The sequence below is a fragment of the Hyposmocoma kahamanoa genome, unplaced genomic scaffold (genome assembly GCF_003589595.1).
Source record: "Hyposmocoma kahamanoa isolate Upper Pololo Valley unplaced genomic scaffold, ASM358959v1 76, whole genome shotgun sequence".
Classification (NCBI taxonomy): Eukaryota; Metazoa; Arthropoda; class Insecta; order Lepidoptera; family Cosmopterigidae; genus Hyposmocoma; species Hyposmocoma kahamanoa.
In genome coordinates this window covers 9,123,973-9,143,562 of record NW_020653900.1, presented here as the reverse complement: position 1 = coordinate 9,143,562, position 19,590 = coordinate 9,123,973, and the positions used below count along the sequence as shown (strand labels likewise).

Below are 19,590 nucleotides of genomic sequence, written 5' to 3'. Positions count from 1 at the left end.
TTTACTATCTTAGTTAGTCGTGACCATGGAACCGGGTGCCGCAACTGAAAGGCACTGCAACAGTGCCCGTCACCTTAAGACATAAGCACCCTTATCTTTCAAAACCAGAATTCACTCAAAGGAAAAGTAAAGGTCAAATAACCTTTATTTCATAGGTAGTTATTAATCATTTTGATTAAACTCCGCCGCTCATTCGCAAGGCTGTCTCCCCTGAGAAGAATGAGCAGGAAACTCTTCGGGTTGCTCTTTCTAAATAAACATTTGTTCATATTTATCATTTGCTATATTTATTTCATATGTATAATAACCTATATACTTATACCTTTACTATAAAGTTTTTCTTTCACCAGAGTTTTAAACCTCGTCACATGCAAATTTTGAATATCAACCGGAATCTTATTAAAGAAACTATACATGAATTAAATGAATTTGTGACTTTGTGAAGACGAGTATCCGAACAGTCAGTTTGTTTTTTGTTCGTATTTCGACATTTTTTATTATTTTGTATGATTTTTTTACTAATTTGTAAGTCCGCAAGAGACTTGTTACAAGTGAATTAAAGGTCTCAATATCTTTGTTTTTGACTGTAGTTGTATAAGTCTGATGTATATGTCGGGAAATAGGCTTCCTTGGTTGTTTTGTAGGGGAGCATTTTCGGCTTTCGAGGACTTACATCGCCTTACGGTTGCGCAGGTTTTCGAAGGGTGTTATAATCTCTGTAATATTTTACCGTCTTCAAAATCTGTGTTCGAAAATCTAACTGTTTCTTTTTAAAAATTCATTTTGCAAAACGTACGTATCGTAAACTGGAATGTTCTTTGGTAAACAAAAAATAAGATTTTGTCCTATGATACCAAGTGACGGGACGAATAAGTCGTGCGCCTGGTGGTAAGTTACACGTCTGTTCATAACAGTTGCAGCAAAATTCAGAGCTTTAATTTGAAGAGATCTGATGGGCACTGCCACCGCGCCTGTCACCCGGAGAATATTACTGATAACCTTCAAAATTGCAACACAATAATTAGAGCATTACTGTTTGGCGGCAGAAATAGATAAAGTGGCAGTATTTCCCTGGATAAACTCTTTCATACTGAGCTCTGCTGCTGCTAAGCATGAAAGGAGTAACTGGGTAAAAACCTAAAGGACCATAATCTATAAGATTATAATACTTTAGTCCTTGTAATGAGATAACTTCATTTTTAAAATAAACAGTTTTTATATTTAATGGCTTTTTTATTTGAGATTTAAAATCAACTCTAAGTCCGAAACCGAATGTATAATCCCCGCAATCCGTGAACAGTCAACCAACATTGACTGTGCAACAAAAATCTAGGATAATATAATCGTTCACCCACTCAACACACAAGAAACTTATAAAACCTTTTTAGTTATAAAAAACAACAAAGCCTTAACAAAACTTTGAACTTACGGAACCCTAAGGAAACAATTCTGAACAAGATAAAATGTGGCAATATATCAGAGAGTTTTCTATTGAGAACAAGCTTTCTCACTTACCGCTATCGACAATCGATAGTTGCCAACTGTAACAAAGAGGATTGCAACACTACGCGCTCTGGGAGGACGCTTGGCTATAGTGATGAGACACTTTTCCCTAGTCGATGTCGAATTACTGAGATACTTATATGCAGTTACGTATATCTTCGTAATATTTTAGGTAATGCCTTAGTACCAGATGTCACCTCAAAAATAGATAATTTAAATAGAAACAATCTCAGTACGGAGTACTAAAAAAACCGACCTCAAAAGTTTGTGGAATTACATTTATTTATCAAGTTTTATTGAAATCGGTTACCGGTGTAGGAAACCGGATTCATCCCCTGGTTTGCCACCCTTTGAGGTGGAATATTTTCTTCAAATTAAAAGAGACTAATACTGAGGTACCCTCTTTCCAACAAAAGGAATCATCAAAATCGGTTCACAAGAAGTTATCACGTAACATACATGCAAAAAAAACACTCGAATAGAGAACCTACTCCTTTTTTTGAAGTCGGTTACAAATGATTTTGAATCAAATAATGTCCATAAAAGCTTTATTTAAATAATACAATAGTATAAATCTAAATTCAAATAAGGAGCGACGTGAGTGCTCCGGATAGCTACGACATGCCTACGAGTGCTACGAAATGGCTTCGAGTGTCTACATTTCTTAAATTCTTGTTGAAATACATTTATCAAGAATTTTTGATACTATTTAATACATCACAGAAAAATACACCTGATAAGCTCTTTTGCGAGACAGGTCCTGGTGAACAACATAACAGTGTATTTTTAGTTGGTTGAACGGTGATTTTTTTTAAAGTGTAGATCTTAAATGTTTCCATCCCAATGTGGTACAAACATTTTATCGTATTAAAGGAAAATAATTTGTTCGAAACATCGATATAAAAATTCCAACACCAAATCCTCATTTCTCGATATTGTGAATAACAATAACGATTGCTGTTTATCGGCGACATTTCACAGAGAAAGCCTTGCTAATAGCAAAGCTGCTTTTCAAGCTAACCACAGATTTTTCCGTTTTTTATTTAAGGCTTTTTTTATTGAAAACATTGCTTATTGTGAAAGAAATTTTCATTTATTACAGATATTTTGTGTTAACTTAGAGATGTACAGTTTGAGGTAATCTAATGAGATTGTGTATTCAAATAATAAATGTTTATAACAAGTACATGAAACCTAATAATGTGATCATTTTTTTTTATAATATAAAGTGACGGGACGAACAAGTCGTGCGCCTGATGGTAAGCTACACGCCTGTTTATCACAGTTGCAGTGCCACGCAGCGCTTTAAGTCGCAAAGATCTGAGGGGCACTCCCACTGCGCTCGTCACCCTGACACATAAGTTGACAAGTCTCATGTGCCTGTCAATTCACCAACCTACCCTTCAAAATCAGAACACAGTAATGCTGACATTACTGCTTGGCTGCTGAAACAGGTAAAGTGGTAAAAAAAAGTAAACTTCCCTAGACGAACTCTTTCACAAGGAGGGTCCACGAACTCTTTCTACTGCTGTGCCTACAGTGGTTTTATCATATAAAAATAACTGCATGAAACAAATTATGTAAACTTCTAGAAATTTCATAGATCTTCCGTCCACTAACTAAAACGAGGCAAAGTGACAAATGGTGAAATATCCGTTTTAATTAGAAAAAATTTGAGCACAAAACTCTTTTAAAAACAGTTAAAATTAGTTTACGTATTCGACTTATCGGAACTTACGCTATCGATGCATAGCTGAAATATCATTAAACAATTTCAATATTCTAAAATTGGGTTATGGTTTTTTACGATATCTCAAAAAATTGTTTTGTCCCTAAGCCGCGTTTTAATTAACAGACGGCAGAGGCATAAAAAAGTTTTTGGTTAATTTTATTCGCAGAATCTTTAAACCTTTCCTCTGATGACAATTTTTGTCATTTATGGGTATGGCCTTATTGCATCAAGGGTGTGTATTTACAAGTTGTAGTAAGGACCCTCTTGAATGGCGGCAACAAATCAACAGCTCCACATATCTTGATATATGACATGAAGATTTTGGAACCGCTTTTTTTGCAATTTGAGGAAAAGCAAAATTGCTTTGTTTAGTATACTTGTAACTGAACTTAATATGGTTAGATTGTATAGTTGATTTTGTTGAACTTTATTGTAGCCTATCAGTGGAACGTAATAAGGATTTAATATAATTATGATAGGGTTTTGTACAAATAGAAGTGAAAATGGATCACTTAGTAGCAATCCTTGTGAAAGAGTTTGTCCAGAGAAGTTCTGCCACCTTACTGCGTTCCGGTGCGCTGGTGAAATTATGGGTATATGGGACTTGTCAATTTATGTCTCAGGGTGACGGGCGTAGCGGAAGTGCCCATAAGATCTTTGCGTGTTAAAGCTCTATAGGCTCGATAGGCGTGTTGTTTACCAAGCGCATGACTTCTTCGTCCCGTCACTTCGTATTATAAAAAAATCTTCATACACCCTATCTTTGTTCCAGGGCAAGGTAGTGGATAGGATTGATTTGCCATTTACTTAAAAAAACATCGCATTGTATTGGACCTCGTTGACTAAAAACTGTCTGCACTTAGTTTTCAAGTACTCACTCACTCGCCGGTAATAAATATAATTTACGCAAACTTAGTTCTTGCCGTATTTAAGCTGGGCAATGGTCTCCTTTGAGAACAAGGTTTACGCATAATAACGCTGGCTCGATATGGGTTGGTGTCTTCTCACATCTAGCAGGGCAAGAGAACAATACATTTATTTACCTATTATGTTATTTTATTAAACATTTAAATAAACGCCTGTTTAGTACATTTAAAAATACTGAAAAGTAATAATAAGGATTGGTGCTACGAGTAGTTTCAGAATATCTGAAGTTAGATAAACTTTGCAAATGTACCTAGGTATATAAAATTACACGTTTAATCTGAATTAAAATGTATGCATTTTAAGTTTTTTTTTTATACGTTAACATTTAATAAGTTATAGGAAAGGATGCATTAAAAAAGACCGTATCAATTTAAAACAGAAGATATTATATATGTATATATATATTTTCAGTTTATACCCAAAGGATGCATTAAAAAAGACCGTATCAATTTAAAAAAAACGATATTATATTTATATATATATATATATTCAGTTTATACCTATGTTGAGACGAATAAAAATATTAAAACAAATTTCATAAAATATTATTACATCATATTAAAATAACATTACTAAAGACGGGCAAGATCTTACGATCTCAAAAGAATTCACGAAAAATCGATATAAAAGTAACAGAAAGCACCAATTTGGGTCGGTCGCGTTGGACCGACAGCTCGCGAAATTCCATTACACGAGCTGCTTCCTTCGAAAGCGGAATAGAAGAAGCCGCGACGTGATTGGTCGGCTCACCGCTCGCTGATTGGCCGTCTCGTCGACCCCGCCTCCCTGGGGGGGCATGTGGTATAAAAATCGATGCGCGCTTGTGCTATTCTCTTTTTAACTCGTCGCGCGACGCCCGACACTTCCCTCTTGTTAGCTATAATGGCGTTTGTGCTCTCTTTTATGGTTTAGGGATGTTCGGTATTAGGGTGTGATTGATGGATATTAGTTACGAAGTCACATGTACAAGGGATATACGTTTGTCGGATTCGTAATGGAATGAACAACCATTTTCCTATTTTCATTTTCGAGAAATCCGCCTTTGATCTCTGTAATGCAATTGTACTTGTAATAACAGTAAAATTTCACTATAATTTATGCTACGCTATTCCTACGTAGCAAATGCTACGTGTTTCGTAGCTTTATTAATGAGGACAACTTTATTAATGCTCTTTTGTAGATAGTACTTACCTTTTCGCGTGGTGTAAATTTGTTTATCGCGTGACCGTAGAAGACCATTTTGCTTGATATTACTAACATATTTTTACTTATGATAACACTTTTTTAAGTTTATGAAAAAGTTACTTGAGAAAGAAATTTCATTGTCGCTTCGTATTCTTCCCTTTTTAAATCTTTTTAAAGTTATCTCGTACACAAAAGACCACTATCCCAACCCTATTTACTTCTTTTAAACCGGTTTAGTCGCGATATAAGACAACCCTAGCAAGATTTAAACCTGTACACTGACACCAGCGGAGACCACTTGCAGCACAATAGCATTGTTGCCCTTTATGGACTCTCAGACAAGTCATTTGGACTTTAAAGAGTCTTTTAAGAGATGTCTCTAGATTCTTACTTACTTTTTACAGATATCTGTACTTCAACGGTTATTGTATATATGGTTATTCGTTCTATTGTGGCTTATTCTTTAATTTATCGTCACAACTGCAAAATGACAACTTTTCTGGTGAGTAATTTAAAGATTCTGTGGACAAATTTAGTTGATTACTTTTGTAATAAATAAATAAATAAATAAATAAAATAAATAAAATGTTTATTTCATTAACACAATAAACTTTACATTAACAGTGAATAGTACTTCCTATTAAGCTTATCAAACCTATGTCAGGAGGTACCGCTCTTCCATAGCTATAAATGCATATTTAACATTTTTAACTTACAGTTAATTTTAAGCGTCAAAACAAACAATTTTTTAACAGTTTTCAACATTCTTAACTGACAATTATAAATTTAATTAGGAGAATAGCGTTTTTAAAGCAAGTGTTCTAGTAGGTCTTAGAGTAGAGTAGGTAGGGACACTGCCACTGCGCCCGCCACCCTGAGAAATAAGTTGACAACTCCTATGTGCCAGTAATTTCACCAACATCCTGACACTTCAAAACCGGAATGCAGTAACGTTGACTTTACTGCTTAGTGGCAGAAATAGTTAAGGTGGCAGTACTTCCCTGGACGACTCTTTCAGAAGGAGGTCTACTGCTGCTATAAATACTAAAGGTACATTGATTGATAATATTATATCATCGTCGTCAGCCAATCGCAGTTCACTATTGGACTTAGGCAGCCCAATGCGCGTCATTTCGCCTGGTCTCAGCTTGTCGCATCCATCTGCTACTAATTTTCGGCTTCGTATGATCTGAATGATCATTCATTACCAACTCTTAGATTCCATATTGTATTTCTGATGGGAACAGGGTAACTTTTCACAAACTCGAATTATTTTTTTCCGAAATAGCGTTTCTTCGAATTTTCATTACCCCGAAAACCTAATTATAACGAAACCGTTGTTCTTTCAGTATGTATTGGATGTTCATCGCAAACACACGATTAGGTTCGGCTAGGCTAGGTTAAGTTTGGTGGGGGCGCAGACGAGTACAATAGCGTACCCGTACCCCCACCTACAGCGGAGAGGAAGAACACTCCGGGGGTTTAGTGCGGTCGGGCTGCTCCCCTTCAGGGTTCATTCCAGTTCCATATTACCCCGGCTCTGACCCTTGGGGCCGGGGTGTCTGTAAGCAGATTTCCCCGGATTAACAACAAAATGTTTAAAAGAAAAGCATTTTCCTCTCAAAATTACTTTCGAGGTTATGAAAATTCGAGCAAACGTTATTTCTGGAAAATGTCATTTCGGACTTCTGATGGATAATCTGGGGACAGGGATATTTTGATATGGCCATGGTGAATTTTTCGAGTATTTCCGGAGTATAATAATTGTCGAGCCATCGTTGCTATAAATTACTTTTGTACTGTTCTGTCATGTTTTTGTTTTATTGTATTGTTTTTCTGATTTGCTATTGAAACTGTGTTGAGAATTATATTTTGTGTTTCATCCATATTTGTGCTCATTTGTTTAGTTAGTTCACTCCAATTTCATATGGTCTACATCGTTCACTACAATAATCATTCAACAATCATTCAACTCGAGTCGAACGATTATGCTTTGATTCGACTTAGGCGAATGGTTTGCTCATTCGTATGATTAGTATTAGTAACATTCAAAGTCGCACAGGACTAGTGTCAAATACCAGCAGGCGCACGACTTGTTCGTCACGTCACTTGGTATTATACAAAATTGACGTACATGACACCTAATACTCTATTTTTTCTAAATTCAAAGACAGAGGCACTGATATGGTGTTAATACCGTTCCAGGATTATTTTCTTAAAATAAAGCTTTAAAAAAAATGCACCACCTGCGAAATCGCAATTTTTTTTATTTTTAGCCCCGCACTAGGGAAACCCTGTATCTCGGGTACCATGGACACACACATAGTTTGTAATCACAAAAATACACCCAAACTCACGAGAGAAATAAATGTAGACCATAAAAACATTTCTCCCGGGCCGGAAATCGTTCTCGGGACCTCTGCATGGCAGTTCGACCACGAAGGCACTAACCTGATACTTAGTCATAATTTCCTGCTTGAATTTAGTTATGTACACACATTGCGACTGTACTGTTTTTAACATTTAGTTCCACTTTTCAAAAAAATAATTATTGTACGTGTAAAAAAGTCTCAAAACTCAAGCGCCTGAAGAGGCATTACTTTAAAAATCAACAGCCCTTAAGCAAGTAAGTAAACCAATAAGTGGGTAACTCCCCTCAAGATGTTTATGTACCTACAGTCTAAATACACACTTAGGATTTGGTCTAAGTGTTGCAATAGCGACTGTTTCGCTGTTTTGTACTATTCGAATAGACGATTATCTTTTTTTCTTCGTATAATTTTCATGACTACCCAAGGATTGTATTTCAGTCTTTTTATAGTCATAGTTATGTTTATTGATAACAAATAACTTACAAGTAACAAAATTTTAAAAATGCAACAATAACGGATAGTCAAAAATTAATTAATACAATAATAAAAATCACAAATATAATTCATTAAATAATAACAATATGCTACTTCATTAAATATAATAATTTATCGACTACTGGCCGAAGAAAACATAAAAAAATGTAAATAGGTGTAAAAAATAATGTAAATCTCGAACACAGAGAAACATTCCTTCGATCTGACAGCGTTTTGCCAATCTAGTGTAACCGCTCTACCAACAGAGCTACAAATCCAGTTAGCAGACCGTACGAATTTCTCTAGACGTTCGTTATTGACCTTTATTTTTGGTTTTTAACGGCTTTTTTGCCGCGTGAGAAATCTATGAAAGTTTTTCTCCTCTCAATCAGGTACCGTTACATTCACCAGAAGTTAACAAGAGATGTCGCTTGCCTTAATCGATCAAGGCAAACCTAAAGGATTTTCTGAAGAAAAGTCAAATCGTGGTCAGATCTCATCCGACGAGCATGTAGAATGTAAGAATTTACGCGTGTTGATAATGAAAGATATGTTCTAGAATCGTAGCAAGTAGTCCCTACCCACAAGACAAGTATGGGTAACTCACACAAACGTAGCAGCCGAGCTTGTAAATGTGCGTGCCCGCCGCGTGCCGCAGTGGCGCAGCAATGATCTCACGCGCCTTTTCTTAATATGCGAATGTGTGCGACGTCTGTGGCGGGCACACATACAAACCGCGCTGCTATGTTTGTATGGATTTACCATATATTTTTCTTATTATGCTATACTACCTATCATAATGGAGAAAAAGCGTAAAGTGTATATAAAAATTACCTTTTATTACATCTACGCTATCTCTTAACACTTACGGCACCACCCAATGAAGCGTTAAATTATTTATATTCTCGAGGGGAGCCCAACGACTATTAGCGGAGATTCGGCTGCGTTATTTAGTATTATTAACTTTGGGGTAGCATCTTGCGACTTCCACACAGGGGTTGCTTAAAGAAACTTTCTTTTTAAATGCCATTGGTCGGCACTCGACGAAGGGATTTCTTTATAAGCTGTTTGATGTGAAAGTTTGTTTCGTAGCCCTTATCAACATTTTAGGTTATGTGAGGTTAGTTTTTATAAAATGGAGGTTTTACGATATTAGCATCAATTGCTTGATTAGAAATATAACCAAAAATATACAGCAAAAAAAATGTTATGTGTGTAATGGTAAATTAATAATGTGCTTACAATTACAATTATCCGGTCTGAATGTAGAGGGATCTTCTTGCATTATGGGAACCAGAGCATCTACTTGGAAAAGACGGTGCAGACAGTTATACCACGATTGGATACATAGATCAAAATACGATCCGATTGGACACGAACCGGTGACTGTTGCCTCAACGTGGCTACCGCTCTGCCAACTAACCAGTCGGATCAAAGGACTATTTCTTCGAGTTTGTTCGATTTTTGTATATAATAATAATAACAAAGTCGTGGAATACTTTCATAAACAATAGCTCAATATCATGGTATTCAATAAAAATATTAATAATTATACTGTTTATGTAAGCTTATCTAAAAAATACATTTACAAATATTGATCTCATAAAGTATAATTAGAATAAAACTCACAAAATCAGAAACAAAAGAAAGACTAAACAAACAATGTCCTCTGGCGAAATCTTCAGTAATCCCATTATTCTTTTATTTGTAAATTTTTTAAGACTACCTCTAATTAGCAGAAGAAAAAGAAAAATATCAAAACATTTATCCTCTTAAAAGGCTTTTAATCATATGCCAGCGATTGTTTTATTTTTTTAAATTAATTAACCTGGATAAACAAGCGTCTAAGCATGAAAAAGGGAAATTAAAAAGTGAAAACGTCAAGATGGCGGCTGCCAGATCGTTTACACGGAGACAAAATGTTGCCGTCACTTCGTCGTAATTAAGAGGGGAGGAAAATAAATGTTTGATGTTTAGAAGGTTTTTTGCCTCCTTTTATAAATTGCTTTCTTGTCGTGACGTTTTTCTTATAATTTACTTCACTGCACTCCGTTTTATTTAAGGAACTTGCGTATTTTACATGTAAAAGTTCAGGAATCTCTTGTTATAGACCAAAAACGCAAGGTTTTGGTAAATTTTTGTTAATTTTTTTTTTTTTATTATAATCTATATTTTACTTATTCTTTTTTACTTATAATTTGCTTTTAGTGAATAAATTTAATTGAGTAATAATTCATATTGTTAAAATAAAACCATGGCACCCGCGATACAGGGTTTCCCCAGTGCGGGGCTATGAGTGTGTGCGCGTTAAATAAAAATATCACTATAAATTAGAATATTCTTTGATAAACAAAAAAAGATGTTTAAATTGATAACTTTTGTAATTATAGTGCACAATAAGGCGGTTTACATTAATGTTGGACATAACTGATAAATGACTTTACCATCACAGTCAGCCGTGTAAAGTCAGGCATGTAAAGGGCCCGAAACATTGGTTGGTTTGAAAAACAAATATACTCTATTTAAATCCGGAAATTGAAAATTTCATTTTCAATTTAATATTTCTTCTTGAAATAGACTACAGAAATAAATAAGAACATAAGAACCAACAAACTTAAAAATGTAGTTCTTTTTTTAATTTTATCTGAACTACGATTTACAACAATATTACCTTTTATTCATATTTTGATCATCACTTTTGATCTTAATTAGATCAAAGATTACAATCGTACTGCATGCAAAAGCAAGTACACCAAAACAACAATAAGAAACGAACATAAACTGCGCTACAAACGTTCAACAAAAGGGCTAAGAGGCTCATCAAACGGGAGACAAGGCTTGCAACAAACGTCGCGTCGTGTCCGACAAGACAGCTAGTCGAGGCAGACCCTAATTTGCCATCCACTCAGCCACTTCGCCCCATTTCCTCCTTCGCCCCTAAATTTAGAGAGGGGCAAATGTGAACTGATTTATTTAAAATAATGACTGACAACCAACTCACTTGACTATCGTTGTACAATAATACAATTTTACCCAACGTTCCTATAACACAATTAGTATGAGCAATTCAAAAAGCCTTAACTTTTAACAATTCTTTCTATAAATTTAAATGTGAGTTGCATGTTCCTACAGCCTATTCTATCTTTCATAAAATGTTTAATTAGCAGAATTACACTGTTTTATTTACATCAATGAACTATTTATTTTAACTTGTAATCAATTATTTCAATTAAATTTCAATAACTTATTGAATACTTTTGAATTTATTAGATATCATATTTTTAATTTTATCTGAATATTTGTTGAGTATGGTGGATGGTTTTAATCGGCTTATAAATGAGAACTGTGCTTATTAAATGTAGCTTTCTTTTTGTATTTTTAAATGTATTTGTTTGTAGTCTGTTGATGTTCCAAAAAAATAAAGTTGATCAATAGTGAAAATTTATGGTATGGTATCTTAAAAAAAATTAAAAATACTAAATTACAATCGATACTATATGTCACTGTCCAATTTCACTCTTAAGTCGTTACGATACAATCAAACTAAGTAAATTACAAAATATACATATTTCTTGTAGCCCACAACCTATATTTCACACCGTGATCGACACAGTGTATTGAAAACCGAATCTATATCGATTTAATTAATTCGGAACGCAACTGAGAGAAAGATAGATAAAAGCAGCTATTTGTTACGACACCTTGTCTTTAACAATAAATATCTGACTCACTCAAATGACTAAAATCTAAATTCTTTCTCACCCTTGATCGTTTCCCGAGGCTTTATAACTTGTCGGCAGATAAAGCCGCCATAAAGGGGAACTAGTTGTAAGCAGTACTGATTAGAACGTAATGATGTTTCTAGATTAACAAAAGGGTTTGTTTTATTTTGTTTACACTGTACGGTTTATTTGCTAAAGCAAGAGGGAATGGTACAACGATATCTAAACAATGTAAAGAAGCAATTTATTTGGGTATTTAATAGAATATTGATGATGTCATCCAGGATAATGGGCGATGATAGAACTCTATGGATAAGGATTATTTGTATTAGTGATGTAACAGACCGCTGCTTCTGCTTCCGCAACTGCGAAAGTTCCGCACGCATTTTCACATCTGTTTCCGTTTCTGATTCCGCAACTTTTATAACAGAAGATTTATCGAAAGTGTATGACGTTCGCGATGGATCAGGTACGTACGCGTATTGGTAGGCGGTGTGACGCGTGCGTCTTAGCGGTTTTGTGTATGTTAAGTGCAATTATGAAACCATGAATTTGAATTTTGAATCACTAATCTGTACAATCGACTTCAATTGTCAATTTGCTAGTAGAAGAAATGGACGATGGAGCTGAAGAAGGAGAAGGAGATGGAGCTCGAGTGGCGAAGTTTTTACTTTTTTTTTACGATACCAAATAGCGGGAGTAACAAGTTCTGCGCCTTGCAGTAAGCGACGCCCCTATCCACAACAGTTGCAGTGCCGTTCAGATAAATAAATATAAAATAAATAAATAGCAAAGATGCGCCTTTCACCCTGAGACATAATTTAACTAGTCTCACGTGCCTGTAATTTCAACAGCACCCTTCAAAATCGAAACACGGTAGGTAATGCTCACATTACTGATTGGCAACAGTAATAGGTAAAGTGGCAGTATTTCCCTGGACGAATCAGCGGTTTACTATATAAATTACATTTTTATAAATCGATGCCTTGGATGAACAGGTTATCAACTCAAAAAACTGGACTTTTTACTTTAAAATACAGTTCTATTAAAAAAATCGAGATCTTTCTAATGAATAAGGTCTTATCTGCCCTTCACTAAATGAATGATCAAATACCCGTTTTAAATAGCAAAAGATAGAGCACAAAATTATCTTTTAAAAACAGTTAAAATTAGTTAACGTGTTCGACTTATCGGAACTTACGCTAACGATGCATAGCTGAAATATCACTAAACAATTTCAATATTCTAAAACTGGGTTATGGTATTTTATGATATCTCAAAAAATTGTTTTGTCACTTAGCCGCTTTTAGCTAGCGGAAGGCAGTTATAACGATCGGACGTGAAATGGCGCTGGAGGCAGGATCGTAGCTCTGAACTTTTTGCACGTTTTGCCCCCAAACATTAAGCAACACAGTCGTATTCAGTATTACACACGAGGCTGTAGTCGTCAAGACATCGTCGTTCGTTGAACAAGGTATAAAAACTAAAACACAGTATGTGTACATTATAAGGTACCTAAGTGTATTTTAAAAATATTTATATCTAAAACGAAGACGATTGTTTCAAGGTATACCTTTATACGAATACCTTTTTTGGGATATATTTTTCATTAAATCGTTATGGTATACAGTAATTTTTTTATATGTTCCTCAAAGTGTTATCGAATTGAATATTATTTCTTCTTTCATTTAAAAGTATTAAGCATGAATAGTTTACATAAAACTGAGTGACAAATATTTTATGCTCAAAAGGGTAATATTATAGACCTCTCTGAACAATTTCAGGATTTCGTAAAACTACGGAACTATTCTTATTTACTATATATACTATTAAATGTATAGGATTTAAATACATATAAGTGGGGAAGACTAAATAACAATGGCGGCTGAAATAATGCTGGAAAAAACTTTAAAATTCTCTCCTGAAAAATCTGTTTTTGAGATATTATCTCAACCTGTACTAAAACGAAATGTACTGTGACGTTTCACACACTGTGTGTGACACTTCTTTCAACTTCTCGTGACACGAACGTTACACTACGAACTTATTGGGCTTTTTCTATCACGACATTTCCTCTACATGCCAAATATTATACGTGTTCGCTAGCAAATATCAACACCGATAACTCATAGTATACGTACAGTATTCCTAACTTCATCGCATTATAGAATAGTTAACAGTTCTAGTTAATTGGCCACTTCGGGCAACTAATCAGTGGCCGAGTTTGGACCGCAGTCTTGTACGATCCTCCTCTATTACAGGTCGAGGTTTTGACTTAATTATTTTTACTTAGACATGTCACTTAAAGGTCTGCCATTCCAAGGCATTCTTTTCATTTCGACTGCAACGCTGAGTAGTGATTTCAGATACTATGCTCTGTTCAAAAGTGACCAATCGGCTTCGATTCATATATTTTTTGTGTTTAAATTTTAAGCGATAGACAAAAACTGACATGACATGTAACATGAAATTAACTTTCACGACTTTGGTGTCCCAACGGTTTGCACTGTAAGCACTGGATGCGAATGTCCCGGTTTCGATTCCCGGCGGAACCAATTTGGGAAGTGAACTTTTCTAAATAAGTTCTGGTCTAGATGGGTACAGCCCTGGAATGAATTTCGTTGCTCTGGTACTCATAGTACAGGGAATTCTCTAGTTTGCGATCCAGGAAGTTAGTGTGTACTGTTACCGTAGCTATATCTGCTGTCAAGCCGTAATGTGAGTATTACTGCGTTCCGGTTTTGAAGGGTAAGGATGCTGGTGAAATTACAGGCACATGACACTTTTTTTTTTTTAATTTATTTATTGTATAAAGGACAAAATACACAAATATGTTTCTAATCGCATTTTAAACCACTAAGGTTTGTCATAATGCGACCTGTATCTACACAATATAAATTTGAACATGCTAGCAGAAGTTTATATTTAAGTGTAAATATTTAAGTAATTTGTATAAATAATCTATAATATACATGTTACTAAAATTAATAGTAATAATAATAAGTAATAACTTATCTACTTATGTCTCAGGGGGACGGGCGGAATGGTAGTGCCCCTCAGATCTTTGTGATTTAAAGCTCTAAGTGGCACTCCCTATGTTATGGACAGGCGTGTCGCTTACCCACAGGCTTGACTTGTTCGTCCCGTCATTTGGTACCACAAAAAAACTCTATAATCCGCTAATAAAATGGCATAATGACTATTTGCGGTTCGTAATATGAGTATTTGCTCTGCCCAAGATTTATCACAATATAATTTAAAAGGTTGAGTTACCAATAGACAACAACTAACCAGCTTTCAACCTCAGCGACCTAAGCAGGAGTATTCGTGTAGACTATTTTAGTTTATTTTTAACACGTTCTCAGTCCTTGGCTCCATCTGTACATATGAAGTCCCAACTACATACTACTTCAATGTCAAATACTTTGGTCGGACTTGTAAATAAAAGCCTTAATTTTTCAAACTCGTGTACTGGGCAATCTTTTAAAGGTAATTTTTTTTTAAATAACAAAATAATTTGTGTATATTAATTATATTATAATACAACATCTATTATTATATATACACATAATAATTTGTGTATATATAACATATACACAAATTATTCTGTTATTTTATATATAATATTATATTATTTTAATTGCGGCGTCCTAACAGGGTCATGTTGGTACTATTTAAATTTTAAGATCTGTGTAACACATGGAAGCAATAAATATTTTGAATTTTGGATTTGATTAAAAGTCAAAACCAAAGTCTATTTCACATAAATGCCGCGTTGCATTCTACTAACATTTGAAAACGGGAATAAACGTGATTAAACAATTTAATAAGTATTATTACACCTATCTATTACCACGTCGTTTCGACCAGGTTACACCGTGAGAGCTGACCACAATGTTACGTCAACACGTTACAAAATGTTAGTATTTTCGTTCAGAATATATTGGTATTGAGTCCATGACCTATCTACAAAACATTGAACATCATTGCCTTCTGTGGTTGCTTACCATTCCAGCCGAGTGACTAGCGAATAGTCAAGTGGATAGTATTATAGCCAAGTGGTCGACAGATGGTGTAGAGATAACTTTTCCGGGTTAAACAACAAATTGGGGCTCAAAATAAACATACTCACTTTTTTAAATCATAACGGCTAATTACATTCGCATCTTGAGAATCTCATGCCGTGATCGAGTTACAAATGGACCTCTCCATTCATTGTTGCCGATATCTATGTACTTAAGTGATGCCATAACTATTCTGGTAAAATTACAGGCACATGTTGCACGCCTATGCTGGTGAAATTACAGGAACATGAGACTTGTAAACTTATGTGTCAGGGTGACGGGCGCAGTGCCAGTGTACCTCAGATCTTTGCGATTTAAAGCTCTGAGTGGCACTACACCTGTTATGGACAGGCGTGTAGCTTACCATTAGGCGCACGATTTGTTCGTCCCGTCACTTAATATTATAAAAAAGCTTCCTTCAAACGTTATCAAAATCATCGCTTTAGTGAAAAACAGCAATACCTACAAAAGGAGAAAACTACTCCTCAGTAGCTTATTGTTGATATCTCTTATGCTAGTTTTCTGACAACCTCGGCAACTCCGGTTCGCTAGTTGAGGAAGTCTCCGATGCGATTCTTAGTAGGATCAAAATGGGAAACGAAATTTAATTCCTGGTCTGAATATTGTGTTCTCAAAGTTAATCTCGTTGCGCTGGTATTCATAGTACATGGAAATTCCTAATTTCTGATCAGGTAATACATGTAGTTACTATTACAAATTAAATTTTGCTTTAAAAGCTTTCAATAGTACCGTATATCTTTTTATCTTTCCAGTAATTAGAAAATACCATCTCAGAAACAGTGTTTTGCTTAGATGGCAAAAACTTGCTACATAATATTGTGTAATAACAACATGATTTACTTATTTGTAATTAATTTGACTTTTATATCGGCATCGGTTTCATACACGCAGCACAACCTGTCACGTCAGATTGCGATACACTAATATAAATCCGACCATGTTAAATGTACGAAAATGTCGAAACGTCAGACAAATGTAAATAAATCCCGCTTTATTTACTTAAATTGTTGAACATGGAAATGGCATCATCTAGCTGGTTGTCGTATCTGCGACACCCTGTAGGTTCTAGCTGAAAATCAGTGGTTTGCTCCTGAGTAAACACCGACGCTGAGATGGGCCCTTTTGCACTGCTACAGCCCACGTACACAACTGGGTGTTAGGCAGTGCTGCAACCCTGCTGCTTTTTTTTCCTTTTTTTTATTATATTATATATTTTGTCAATTATGTATAAGTATGTAGACCCAAGTAAACGTTTTATCTATCTATCTATTATTTTTGTGGACAATATCGTTTGATAGTAATACGACAAATCTATAAAATCCACCTACCTCGAAAGCATAGCATCGTTACTCCCAAAATGGTTCGCAGTCAACGCAGCTTCCAGTACATTCGAATCCCTTCTAGGCTCTGTTCTATTCAAAATAGAGCTTATAGAGAAACTCGTATATGGCGCACTGCCAGTCGCCTTTTCTTCTTTATCCTTCTTCAAATCGTAGAATGGGCTCTTCTGGTCTTTTCTGGAAGGCGAAGAGGTGATGTCGGGGCTGCTGGCACCGGAGACCACGTTGACTTCGATGTCGCGCTCGTCGTGCGATGATATCGGCGAATCCATTTTTGTTTAGTGCATTTTTCGGGGCTGTAATAGAAAATTACTATTAATTAATTGATTTGGAAAGAAAGTAATAGTTATTTGTTATGCAAGGCTGCAAAGTTGTTGTTTGACGCCAGTGCTTGTATTGAAACCTGAGCAAGCGAAGGATCCTAAGATTTTTTAATTAATTTTGTTTTTTAATCAGTTTTAATAAACAAAATTAGTTATCGTTGTCAATTTAATGTCAACAATAATAAGAATAAAATATACCAACGAATTTGTATTACATAACTAATGCACGACATATCGCGTAGTTGAATGCTGTGTCATTATCTTTTTTTTCATCGAAAGAAAACATTAGCTGCACCACAGTCCATTGTCAAGTTCGAATTCCAAACACCTTTTCCACACTAGCGTGGAAAAAACGCGTTTGCGCGCAAATTTCTAATGAGAAAGAAAGCCTTTCAGATCTAGTGAGGTGAAACGACATTAATTTGCTTACCACAAAAAACACATAGAAGAAAAAAGTACATTCACGAAAATTTTTAAAAACTAAAAATATATTATCAATATTCATAATTATCACCATTTTCATAAAAACAAACAGACCAAGTCGATTACCTACCTACTTTTACTTACTTACCTGCATATCAACTGCCTAGAATGACTAATGTATAAGGTATGAGGATTGCGAAGTAATGTTGCCTGACATTCTAAACAAAATACCTGTAAGTACAGTTGCATAAAGATATGTTAACAAATACTAAGAAATGCAAACCAATTTTAAAAAGGTACTACTTGTGGTATGTGTCGTACGTAAAACAAAAGTGGCGAATTAATTTGAGATACATTCTACTTTTGTATAACCATGTAAAGTTTTAGTTTAAGTATTGTATTTTGAATAAATCAATTAAAAAAAAGAAAACAAGTAGCAGTGAAGCTCCTTATGAAAGAGTCCAGGGAAGTACTGCCACCTTACCTATTTCTCCTGCTAAGCAGTAATCTGAGCATTACTAACCGAAACGTTTTGAAGGGTAACGGTGTTGGTGAAATTACAGACACTTGGAACTTTTAAACTTATATCTCAGGGTGACGGGGCACAATGGCAGTGCCTCTCGGATCTTTGCGATTTAAAGGCCTGAGTGGCACTAGAACTGCTAGAACTGCAGGCGTGTCGTTTACCACCAGGTGCAGGGCTTGTTCGTCATTATCTAGTTTGGAGAACGTCTGCTACGTATCCAGAAGGTCTTGGGTTCGTCTAAATGTTTTAAAATAGTCAATCATCAATGGTGAAAGATGACATCGTGATAAAACCCGCATACCAGACATAATTCTAATCAACCAGGATTGAGTCTAGGTGATCAATACTCCTTAGGGGATAGTGCTCAACTGTGAAACGCATGGGCTTCTAAATATTTCACCTCAGAACCCGTAAGAAAGTCATGATAGTCGATTCCCCCTAAGTAAATTAAGTTTCAATTTAATAAAGTGCCCATTTTCAGTTACAAGCTAACGGATAAATCACGTATTTAAATCGAATTTTTGCTTGACATATTTCGAACCAATCCGTGATCCTTAATCATGATCTTCCGTGATCTCGACGAAAGTGCGCGCTAATTAGATAATAATGTCTATTAGTTTAGATAATTATGTCCATTTAATATAATAAATTTATCTGTGTATTTGTTGAGTATAGTATATACCATTTCTTTATTTTTCATTTTTAGTGTCACAACAACAACCAACTTTCCTCTCAGATTTTCAAAGGTTAGTTGAAAGAAATCTCTTTATGGCATAAGCTCGCCCTTGTATACAAATATTTGAGTTGTTTTTGAAAATTTATAATTTACTTTGTGGTACAATAAAGTGTTCAAATAAAATAAATATGTCTGAGTCTCGAGGCTGTTCTCATTCGTTATCAGTAAAGGCAAAATATTTAATTTTAATTTAGTCATATTATAACAATTCCACTTTAGAAGTGTAATGGAAATGTGCTGCA

General features: G+C 35.0%; 1 protein-coding gene across 1 annotated transcript in view; it reads right to left on the bottom strand.

Annotated features, from left to right (window-relative positions):
• The window catches only part of LOC113232504 (homeobox protein HMX3-B-like), a 28,031-nt gene extending 10,419 nt beyond the window's left edge, over positions 1–17,612 (bottom strand). Inside the window, exon 1 of the mRNA XM_026467255.1 lies at positions 17,329–17,612. Within this exon, the coding sequence (XP_026323040.1) occupies positions 17,329–17,612 (284 nt within the window). The remainder of the gene's footprint in view (positions 1–17,328) is intronic.
• Between the last annotated feature and the right edge of the window lie 1,978 nt (positions 17,613–19,590).